The 12,500-nt window shown below is 39.0% G+C and overlaps 1 protein-coding gene and 1 long non-coding RNA gene across 9 annotated transcripts in view; one reads left to right on the top strand and one right to left on the bottom strand.

Annotated features, from left to right (window-relative positions):
* Nucleotides 1–12,500, top strand: part of LOC147799757 (uncharacterized) — a 108,079-nt gene that overhangs the window by 45,578 nt on the left and 50,001 nt on the right. Inside the window, exons 4-5 of one of the 2 annotated variants that reach the window (XR_015424685.1) lie at nt 5,469–5,494; nt 9,394–11,050. The exons of the other annotated variant lie outside the window; for it this stretch is intronic. This is a non-coding gene — a long non-coding RNA (uncharacterized LOC147799757). Of the gene's footprint in view, nt 1–5,468; nt 5,495–9,393; nt 11,051–12,500 lie in introns of those variants that run through there. 2 annotated transcript variants of the gene reach the window in all.
* Nucleotides 1–12,500, bottom strand: part of LOC110981066 (triple functional domain protein-like) — an 85,096-nt gene that overhangs the window by 43,062 nt on the left and 29,534 nt on the right. For all 7 annotated transcript variants that reach the window (XM_087134256.1, XM_087134259.1, XM_087134255.1 and 4 more), the window contains exons 2-3: nt 5,509–5,590; nt 4,109–4,208 (exon numbers count right to left, since the gene is read on the bottom strand). In XM_087134256.1, the coding sequence (XP_086990382.1) occupies nt 4,109–4,208; nt 5,509–5,590 (182 nt within the window). The remainder of the gene's footprint in view (nt 1–4,108; nt 4,209–5,508; nt 5,591–12,500) is intronic.

Here is a 12,500-nt window from a genome sequence, read left to right as displayed (position 1 = left end):
GTAGAATTTCACTACTCCACAAAAAAAGGAACTTTCACGGGAATAAGAGTGAACTAAGAATAAAACAATACCTTACATTTACTTCCTACAGACTACACCATGTGAATCATTTTGGATGTCAAATCTCTGTGACGTGCATCAGCTGCAACGTATTTTGAAGACATTTGGATAGACACACGCACAGGTACATGTAAAAACATTTTGCATATACATGTATGCGCACATGCACCTGATGACGTTTTACCACACAGTTGTCATTTTCCAAGTAGATCCCTCTTGTGTGAGAGGGATCTACATGTACTTGGAAGGGTGTAAGACTGTGAAAGACGTAGGGGTGTGGCAAAACAACACTCAGAATATTGCCATTCTCATTACTAAGGACAATGCGATTGACATCACAAACCTAAGAAGGATTATGTAATGACCTTTCTTGGAACTTGTTTGTTAGAGATTAACCCCAGCTATGGTGACCTTGTTGAAATATTTCTAGCACAAACCTTCATTAGTTTCTTGACACATCCGTATAATATGGTAAACTTGTACAAACGAGTGCCTCTTTGTAGGTGTGGTTTGGACCAAATAGTTAATAAAACTCGAATGATAACAGAAAATGGAGGAATTTCAGACACATCTTACCAATGAAAGCAGGCAAGGGTGATTGACAATTTTGAAGCAAATGTTAACAATCCAACAAGAGTTAGAGCATTAGATTTTCAAAGCCATGTTTTGTTTGGTGAAATGATTGAGGAAAAAATAAACCTCCAAAGATCAAACTACGGTGAACAGACCAAATGGATTTCATATTAATCCTACACGGTCATGACAGTTGGCTGTAACGTTTGTAGCAACAGCTGTAAGTACTCATTTATAATGTATCAAAGAAACTGACTGTGAAAGGCCTTAAAATATGAATATCACCAGCGGCGTAGCGAAGGCATTTTCTTTTAGGGGCGTGTGACGGGGTTATTTGCGGACTTGTAATTCGTTGGACGCTTAAGTAGTACCTGTAACGCTTATAATTAGTGAAATACGGAGGTTGTGTTTTGAGTTGTTTTATGCGAGCGTTGATTTTGCCAAGTTGTCACCCACTGCTTGATCCTCTGTTTCTGAATTTGCAAATTTTTAACAAAGATGAATTATATTCATCATTTCACATTTTCGGTGAGTCAGTTAATAGCATGATTGATTTAATACCTGAAAACAGTCGCAAAATGTTATGTGCCGCTTCTGTGTACAATGTAAATTGTTCCACAATCAACAACAGATTGTATATAGCAAGGGGTTGTTACATGCACAGTGCCACAGTCCCATGTAACCGACCAATTGTACAGGAGATTACTGCAAAGCAAGTGGCATATACTACCTTGGTAAGTCGTAACTTTGCGCAACGCCCTTCCTCCACTTCATGCGTTGAACAAGAATTCGCACTTGGAAAATTGACATTTTTCAAAATTGTGAAACAGAGAAGAAAAATAGAACTTACTCCCAAACTACCGGTTTACAGTTTTAACTCCCCGCTCCTTCAGTAGACTCCATTTTTTGGCAACCTTACAAATGTGCAATGCTTTGACTTTAAGGACAAGGCTGCAGTTGGCTGACAGGGTGAGCAAAAAGGTGATACTGTAATAATCATATGACAATGGTACAGCAATATGATGATGAGTGGCCCGGTTTGGAATAATTAGCAAAATTCAACAAAGTTTGCACTACGGTTTGAAAGTGCCACCAAAAGGTACAGGGAGAACTTAACGTGGCATACAAGTCTATAATTATAAAGAAAGATCGAACGGTGGACTCATCCCCTTGTCTAGCTTTGACTGGGCAGTGTATCAGGTGCAAAAACATGAACAATATAATAACAAGCAAAATTTGAAGAATGATCATAATAAAACTCTTGAGGTGACTCAGCGATAACATGGAATTTTGTAAAAAAGCCTTACATCACCCTATAAACTGCGTGAAAGAAGCAATTTTCCACCCATATGCAAATACGGACAGGCCCCATCCAGGCTATCTGCTTGACCTGTGCACACCCTCAGGCACAGTTCCAACCTCGATTGCCAACTTGTGTAACTGCTACCCATTTCTTCTTTACATTGATCTGCTTCATGGACAGCACAAAGATACATGTACATGTACATACGTAAGCCTTGTATAAGGGAACAGAGGATGCGTGAGGATTGCCGCGACTCAGACTGGCACCTATGCACATCAGGACTCGGTAGGCTGATGAGGACAGGCAGATCTTTCGGGATATCCCTGATAAAACCCTGAGCACCAGATATTTTGTAAGCATAGAACACCTTCAGGTAGCATGGCTTTCGGGGAAACACTGGTGGCTAATGAACATCAATAATTCAAGATGTTAATTACAGTTTCATTTGCCGACTGACCCTTTATTTGCTACACCGCTGAATATTACTTGGACATGACCCAACCAGTTACACTTCACAAGGACCACCACACCAACCTGACACAGTAGACCACATATTAATATCATTACCATATAACTGTGTACAGCTGGCCCATCCCCTCTGTCCACACACTGCAGCTATACAAAGAGGATATGAACATAACTGTCATGTGAGTCTGACAAGTCTGCATTCCTGACTTCTTATTCATCATTTGCAAATAAGCTAAGGAATCTAGCATGGATTAAGCAGCTCCAGCCAACTCAAACAGGTAACAGACCAATCAAGACTTGACCAAGACTGTGACTTGAGACCTCGTTCACCCAGGGCTCTTGCCGAAGACAAGATATGGATTAGTTTCTCAAAGGGGAGTGAAAATGGCCAAACAGCATTGTTGAAAATAAATGTATGAACCTTAAGTTGGGTGTAAATCAGACAGGATCTGATTCTGATCAATCAGCATGGCTGAAAATCAAAACTATCAATTTCTGACAGAATTGTCGGTTATGCTTACAAGTGTTGATAGGTCAAATACAGCCCATGTGCTAGTCTCAAGAAAACAGCTATACATAACAGACAACATGCCTCAGTGAACACTGAGTATTACAAATGTACCGGCTTTGTAATATGGTAACACAACTGTTATACTGAACTATTGGGTATACCCAACACATTTACTCAACATTGAAAACTTGTTTTAACCAAAAGAAATAAAGTTAGGACTGATTGACATGAAAGTTAAGGAAAATCTTGCTTGCGAAGGAACAACGACCAACATGTGGTACAGTAATACTTCTGGGTACAGCAGAGTGTATACACGTACACAAACATGAACGTGGGTGCCCAGGAGCCATGTAAACTGGCTGCCAAATATGTGCAAGATGGGTGGCTAATGCAGAATATCTCGCTTCGCTTTATTGTCAGAAAGGCAAGGATTTTTACCTCAAAAAAGAAATTCATTAAACAGAAAATACATACAGTGTATGAAGATTAGCTTTCGTAACTTAACTCCAAATAATCTTGATTAGATATTGTGCTTGTCTCGATAACATTTGACAAGGCTTGCCTGAGATGGCATTTCTTGCAATGCCTACTCTAAACATACACCATTGTGGCTCCAGTGCTGAACAATGCATTCTGGCATGTCTATTCTTGTGCCAATGTAGTAGATAGTAGTAGGAACCTGGTATGCAATTTTTAAGCGATAACTTGACTGAAAGAAAAAGATTATTTCACTTCCTGACTGACTTACAGGAAGGAGTACCCAAAAGGTGAAATATGGAAGGAAATGATCATGTAATGACAAATGCTAGGAATTTCAACGCCAGTTATTTTCAACCTTGTTTTGTATGCAAGTTGGAAGTGTTGACCAATAATCTTCAGTATTTGTGAGGCAGGCTGCCACTCTTTTAAACAGGCCTGTGTGAGGAATCATATGGGGCGTATTGACGACTGAAAATTGCAATACTGAGTGACCGTTGTACAGAAGATTTTGTGAGGACAATGTCCTTGATGTTGTACTTTTATTTTATACTGCAAGCACATACTTAACTAGTCACCCTCAGCTTACAACCAAGCTAGTTATCTAGTCAATCCTATCTAACTACACCCTATGATACAACCAAACTAGTTATCTAGTCAATCCTATCTAACTACACCATATGATACAACCAAACCATTCATGTATTTGTTCTTACCTTTACTGCCAAGTCTTCGTTGAGTTTCCTTCCTTTGGGGCCGTCTATTCTCTCCAATTGTTTGGTACTTAGTTTTCTGACAGGGCTCGTTAGCCACTTCCTAAACATGACGAGGAGATAAGAAAAACCACACTTCACAGATGGCTTGATGGTAAATGATGATCAAATGATGGCAGCACATCACTCAGATGACAAACAATGGGTAGTTATGCTGAGTTCAAGTCTGGGCAATTCTGTGCCCATATCCGTGACAGAATGTTTTATTCCTTAGCCTTTGTAGGATAAACTACCCAACACACAATGCTGATGGAACATATATACTTCATCCTTTATTATCTGGTCAATGTGTCTGCTGTGAGGACTTCATGTCAAGATCATGAACAATGTCAAATGTTGAATCAACCTATGACACCGAACTCTGCTTTGGTAACCACCAACGGATATCTGGCCTGCACACCTCATGGCAGTAGTATCTTATACCTCATCCTTGTACATGTTACCGTGTATATACTTAGAATCCTATTCATGAGCATGACACCACATCCTATTTGTACCTTTGACAACTTAGGAAGTTGATCTAGCCAATGTCGTGGGATCAAACAGGCCATGGTTCCTGATTTCAGGAAACTGCAGCTTAGGGAATTCTGAACTGAACAATAATCTCTCTAAGGAGGGATATTATAATATATTCTCCCAAAGGAGGGATATTATCATACATCCAACCAGCTTCCTTGAACTGTCACTAACACACCTCATGAATATATCAAAATACAATATGAAAAAAAGGGCTTACTTTGAAATGGCTCAGAGTGACATAGGTTAAAGCTCTAGAGTAAGCCACGAAAATATTGAGAAAATTTGATGGCGTGGGTTCATCCGACCTCTTACGGGAAAGGTGATTTTTCCCCCATTTTCCTTTCCTTTCAAGTTTTACATTAGCTCAATGCTGAGTGTGACGCACTGACAATGGTGAGTGCCAATCACTTTGGGAAATCATGTCCATGCCGTCACTGTATTTTGATCAGCTATATCATCACTGTCACCATGGTTTCCAGAAAAACCAGGCAAATACCTAGGAACTGAGAGACTACTCCAAAAGCACTAGTTTGCAGAATTCTCAGACCGGTTTCAGCCAGTAAACAGGAAAGCAAAAACTACCTGGGTGTCTAATGATTAAATTCAACTGGGAATTAAATTAACCAGTCCTTTTCTTTAATCTTTTGAATATTATGAACTTTTCAAGGGAAGTCCAGGGAAGTCTCAGGAAAACTAGACATTGTTGAAAGATGAGGGGTGTTTCTCAGAAAATAATGTCACTCGACAGCTATTCACACTACTTCTTCCTTTCCTGAATTTTCAGAACATTGACTCCTGACGTACAGAAAGGTAAGAGCACTTACTTTATACTGCCCTTCCTCTTTGGTATAGGATGATCGTTGTTGTTGATAGGCAAGGCGCTGTTAGTTGATCCTGCCTCTAGATCTGAGTAATAGAAGATACACGTAGAATAAGATTTAGTCAAGAGATAAGACACAGACTGATTTGAGCCAAGTGTTTCATGACTCATTGTTCCAGGATCTCCTTGAACTCTCTCAACTCATTCTTTCTATACATCTTCCGTGACTTGTCGTCCTTCTTTGTCCTTGTTTTTCTCAACTATTTACCTCCTGTTCTCTTCATCTCCCAACTTTCCTTTGATTCTTCCTAGACCTCCTCAGCATCCATATCCCAGTAAATTGTTCCTCCACAATGTCATACTCTCCTAACTTTCTTTAATGTCCAACATTTCCCACCTCTGACTTCAACTTTGTCTCCAGGTTTTCCCCTTCCATCTTAGCCATATCCTCACTACTTTCCTCTCCAGACTCTTTTATCCCTTCTCTATTTCCTTTCCTTTGGTCATTGTGTTTCCTATTTCTTTTTCCATTCAGTCTTCCTACTTCCCTCTTATATGCCATGCATTCTCTTCTTTCATTAATTCTTTTCCTCATTCTTTCTTCCACTTCACTGATCAAATCTCATCTAGTTTCCCTTTCTCAATTTCATACCACTAACTTCCACATTTCCCATCCCATGGTCCAACCCATCATTTTTCCACACATTCTAGCCAGCACACTTTCTCATATTTTATTTATTTCCAATAAACATGTATGATGTAGCATCTTTACAATAGACATTATGTCACAATCACATATATGTCATTTACAACCTGTGTGGTCCAGAATAGCACTTCAATAGAAAGTCTAAAAATAAGGCTTTGAGGTGGTTTATTCTAGCCAGCACACTTTCTCATATTTTATTTATTTCCAATAAACATGTATGATGTAGCATCTTTACAATAGACATTATGTCACAATCACATATATGTCATTTACAACCTGTGTGGTCCAGAATAGCACTTCAATAGAAAGTCTAAAAATAAGGCTTTGAGGTGGTTTATTAGCTTTAAGTTTGTAACATTCATTACCAACATGTATATAAATGTATTTAATCAAGTCCAATGAACACATTTGGTAATGTGTACTTAAAACAGGTCATGGGGTCTCTACCCACCTCATTAAGCTTGTCTGTGGTGTCTTATTTTTCTCATGGACTCTTGAAAACCAAGCACAAAAAAGAAAATTCTATTTCACTCCACTCATCAGAATGCATACTGGTAGTTTTTGAAATTTCACATCTTACTTGTATGACATCTCCCTACAAAATCCCGGTGTCAATCTTTGAAGCGCAGTTACTATTAACGTACATGTAGATTTCCTGACCTGTTAACAATCGGAAATGTTGTCCAAAAATATCTACTTTATGGTTGTATGTCCTTGTATCTTTGCACTGCACAGTACAAGAGCCTCATCCTGTGGTCAAAATGACCACACACAAGCATAAATAACCACACCACTAGCACCATCCATGGAGTGCAGTATAAAAGTCAAGGTCAACCACTTCACCTTGGAATGGGATATCAAGGATTTTTTTGCACAATGCTTTGCCATCTGGAGTATAATGCCACAAAACTAAACAAAATTCCCACACTCCTCAAAAATCTAAACAAATGAAATGACCACCAAAATAAATACTCTAGATAAATACATAATAAGTAGTAGACGGAAGCTCTTGATCTGAAAGCAATGGCCAATAGGCAGTGATGTTGTCTTACCATTATTACTGTAATGGTATGACTGTTTTAAAAACATCACTGTCATGGTGAATTAGAAGCAAGCTTGGCACCAGGCAAAACTTGAAAAAAGAGATCTCTGAGAGATTTCCAACCTCTCTGTAATTGGTTTAAGTCAAATCCAAAGGAGAAGCAGCATAGGTTCATATCTTTGATACCCAGGGCCATCTTGAAGGAACCAGACAAGGAAGGAGTGCGGAGACCTCTAAAGCCTTGTGGGAAACAAAAATGCACCAAGATTCTTGAGGCTATGGCTGACATATCATGAGGTCCCACAGGTATCATATCTCATATCATGCAAGTTTAAGATGAAAAATAAAGAAATTTCTCATTTTCCTCATGAATCCTCCAGTGAAATTCGGCAGTACAGCCTTGTACAGTTCTTGGTTGACATTCTGTATTATCTTACTGGCTACAAATAGATGATATTAAGGTAAAAAAAAATAAGGAAGCATTCCAAGCTGTATTGTTCAGAAATTTACAAGTTGAGAGCCAAACCATTGTGAAGTGTAGAAATGGGTCAAGTACCAACAGACATGAGACTCAAACGACTCACTAACTGCTCAGGATATACAGGGTAAATACAACCTCGTCCGGAAGAGGAAAAGATTGAGGGGAATCAATAATGGCCATGTCCTTAATAAATCTGGTCTTTAAGGCCAGCTATTCTTCAGCAGTCTGATGGAGTATGGCTGCAGCTAGTAGTCACACTAGTGTCTCCTGCCTCCCTTCGCAGTACCCTTGATTTAACCCACTGTCTGTGGAAAGACGTCACACCGTTCAGCTGATGACGCAGTCCTCCGCAGTCCACGTTGTACGATCCACTTGATCATGACATAATATTCCAACCTTGTGTCCGATTTCCCTACTGCAGCCGGCCTTCTGCATGCCCCTTGGCTCTTGATGCAGGTACATGGATGTATGCAAAGCCTTAGGATATCTCACTTCAGGGAGGTCCAACGTGGTAGTTACCAAGTGCATGAGTTACTATTAATTAATCCTGATGATAGCAATGGGATTGTAAATGCATAACTGAAGAACAAGTACATAGAGAAATCAAACTAAATCAAAGCAAGGCCTTTTGCTTAAAACAATATTCCTTTGCCAAGCAGACCTTTACCATCTTTTTAGCACTGATGTCTCCAGCATGTGGAATGTATGCCCAGCAGATAATCTGCTTGAATTCCAGCTTTCTTCAGAGGAGGGGGAGAGCGAATTCTTGAAGATGAAAGTATAACAACAGAACATTACAGAGGGATCCAATGATTTAATATAATCTTGAAATCTTTTACCAAAGCAAGCAAAACTATGTCAATTCAGGGAAGTGTTCATAAATTGACAAAAAACCATACTGGTTTATCAGGGTTCATACCCCCTTTGATTTGGAGGTGGGGACTAAATGAATAAGGATTTCATGAAATTTGGCAGAATGAAAAAATGAAATCAAATGACAAATGATTACAGTGAGAAGCAAAATACGTGCATGTCCACTAAAATGGCAGACTCAAGACAACAAATCCAAACACAACTGGCTTCCTCCATGCGTCAAACAACTGAGAAGAATTATTACAGTGATACAATTTATTGTTATTCTAATTATTCCATCAATAAAACAATCTATGTCATTATCCTTTATAATCATTCCAATGTTCAACTTGTATAACCATGTGCGAATGCTGACCACAACCTACTACACAGTGCTCTTCATGTACATTACATGCACATGTACATCCATGTACGTGTATGTACAAATACACACAGCACATGTGTACATTTGTGTGTACAATGTGAGCCTACTTGTACATGTGCACTGGGGTAGTAGGGCCCTGAAATGCTTAAAGCTGATCCAAAGGGGGCTGTTCCAACATAAACGCTCCCTCCCTCTCTTTCAAGCTCATGCATCGCTGATTCTCTTTACCAACTCTCAGGCAGTGATAGGACTGTAATGAAGGCAAGCTGACCTTGTATCAGTGACAAGACAAATGTAGGATGGAGATCACCCACTGAGACTGATTGGAAAAGGGTTTTATGTTTAAAAAAAAAGGGGTGAGCTAATAGAAAACCTGACTGATATGCTTCTCCATTCTTTGACTATTTTCCATCCACTGACCAGAATAACCTGCTCTTGCAAGACTGCTGCATGGATTCCTAAGGATGATGAATTTGGCAGGATGGTGCAGGGAATACAACACAAAAAGGATGGGAGTTTGGTAGGGACAGAGTATGGAGCTTTCTCTGAGAGCTGAATTGAGGTGCAGGAGAATGAAAATATCTGAATCTGAACCTGATGTGAAAAACTATAGGACTCGATGGTCAAACATGGACAGCATTGAAGCACCGCTACTTGATGACAACTGATAACCAACTCCCCAACTTGAAAAAAGCTGAGATACTGCTTGCTGACGGGCACTTTATGGACGCTTTATCACAACACTAATCATTGGAACAAGCTTAATATAAGCAAAGGACCATAAAACATTCTGTACAGGTTTATGAAGGGTTCTGACAATCAGCAAAGATATGACAGCTGAATAGACCAAGGTGGATTGGGCTATGAATTTCCTGGAATTTGACAGGGGAGTGTAAGATTCACGAACTAGACAAGCATGAGACTGGGGATTTTTACTTTATTCTCGTTTAGGGACTTTTGATCATTTTGAAAGTTTACAGAACCTAAGCCAGGTTCTGGGGGTGATTGTTAGAAAAAATACTCTTTAAAATAACCTGCATGTTTCCTAAATAATTCTAATGGGTGAGAAGGTACTACTGAGTCCAAAATGACAGATGTATCTCAGTAATATATGACCAAAGAACGAATAGACTAGTTTTTGAGCTGAGAGGGAGTAGCTGTATCAGACACTTATAAAGGAAAGATCTGACACCATTATTGCTAGGTGCTATAAAACAAAGCATAAGATTTTGTGGCTATTTCTTTCATTTGATGAAATACACATTGCAGGGAATCCAAATTCAAAGTGAAAAGGCACATTAAGATTTATGAGGATTCCAAGATTTTTTGGCATTGGTTTACAACTTAAATAACATTCAGTGTGTGGGTATACTGCACTTGTTAATAGAAAGACATTGATCAAATAACATTGCATTATTTAGCATACATGCAGTGCTGACAAGTAAAGTGAGGAGCCATTGGCTCCTAAAAAAAAAGTTAGGTGTCAGGTCGATTTTTGTACATATTGTAACACAAACTACACAAGTTTGCGGTAGCACTATGGATATCTTTTTTTTTTTAGTATGTTGGGTTCTGAAAAGAACCGGTGGTACTCAACGTTTTGGACAGTATGTGCCATCTGTCGTCAAAACAAGTTCTTTTCAGAGCCCTACATACTCAATAAAGAGATACATCCACGGTACTACCGCAATCCTATCTAGTTTATGGGCTACCTCTATCATGAAAAGCTTTAAATCTCACTGTAACACAAATTACATGTACAAAATCTTTCAAAACAGACAGAAACATTATTCCGTCAATTATCCGCAGGACAGACAGGCTTCGGATTTTGTGCTTGTGGAATAAATCAAAAGAGGCACCCATGTTATATGAAAAAAAAAGATGAAAGAAAAGACAAGGCATGTTTGTTCTCTTACGTTTGAGTATTCGGACCTGGGACTGGACTGAACCAAGGGTAGCTTTAGTTTCAAACTTTTAGAACATTTGGGACTGAAGTAAGTTTATTGCACTGGAATTGTGGCGTGCATAGACTACTAGAGCATTATGAATATGCAAAACGCCTCGGCTTCCCATACACACTCTATACAGCATGCGAGCACAAACCAGTCGACTCAGGCACCTAGTACCTGTATGTGCGGTGCACGTGGAAGAAAACTGGGCAGCAACTGTTCGCGAAATATGACTTACAAGGTGGGCTACTAACGGGCACAAATCATGGTCGCCATTGGCGATAAGAATTAAATATTTGGCCACATGTCATCATTTTTTTAGGTGCAAATGCAACTGCATACATGTACCTATGAAAATGGATTCAGCCCACATCCTGAGTGCACATGTGTATGTTATCTTGCATATGCATGAGTTCCAATACTTGCTTCTGTCCTCATGGTTAATTTGCATGGAACATTCTCAATGAAACTGCATGAGTTCTTAGACTAGTTGCAGTCCATGAACTGAATACACACGTAACATTAATGAATATGCATGATTCTAAGACTGCAATTTAGTCGATGCACAGAATTAGCAGAGTGATGTACTACATGAAGTACCTACATCCATACATGTCATTAATGACTACATGAACTATAAGACTAGTTTTAGTCCAAGTCCTGAATTCAAACAAATCTTAGTGGATTATGTGTGAGTTCTGAGATTGGATTTTATCCATGTACCAATTTGCATGACAATGCACATGGGCATGATTAATAGGCAAATGCCATGACACTGAGAAAATGAATGTTGTTTCATCAGAAATGGTCATGCTTACTTTGCTCTATAATTATCTGGGCTCCCATCAGTGGAATAGACACGATTCTCTCCTGATTGCACAAGGTAAGACCAGCATCATCTGGACTGTCATCTTGTGACCAATATGGTACATTTTCTACACCACAGAAATCAATGGTATTCATGTGAACATTGGTGTGCTTTAAATGTTAATATATCTGACATTCTGGTATGACCCCCCCTCCCTTCCCCTGTCAAAGAGGCACCCACTGCACAGCTCTCCTGTGAACCCAAAAAAATTGAAGCTGTTGTTGCTAAGCAGTTGTCAGGTTTGTTGGTGATGTGAAGGGCCATTCAGCCAACCAAGATAGTAAACCAAACCTACCACTCATTTATCTAATTACTGATCAGGGTCTCTTATGGAGTGGTTATTATTAGCAGCAAACAGGTATTCCAAATGAGACAGAAGACAAAACAAAACAGGTTTACATGAGCGGTTTGGACACATTGTATTTTCTGGAGAGTCTTGGAACTAATGACATTCATTTCTTAAATAAATTATCTTTTACGTTAACTTGTACTGCGCTGTTAATCATTTTTATGGAAACGGCGCATTATAAATTTTCAATTTCTTTTTTAATTATTATCATGATGCATTGCTTGTTCATGAAAAATAAAGAGCTCCTCAGCTTTCTGATGGTACATTGTCACAATTTGCAAAAAGTTATAAGGGGGCATTTCTATACCTAAGAAAATTCTTTTTGAACATTCTCCAGTTATTTTTATATTCATTTTCAGTGTCA

Source organism: Acanthaster planci, linkage group LG03 (genome assembly GCF_054643075.1).
Source record: "Acanthaster planci isolate LZ-2023a linkage group LG03, COTS_SCS, whole genome shotgun sequence".
In the NCBI taxonomy this organism is placed as follows: domain Eukaryota; kingdom Metazoa; phylum Echinodermata; class Asteroidea; order Valvatida; family Acanthasteridae; genus Acanthaster; species Acanthaster planci.
The sequence above is the reverse complement of the archived record's forward strand: the minus strand, read 5'-3'. Positions and strand labels throughout refer to the sequence as shown.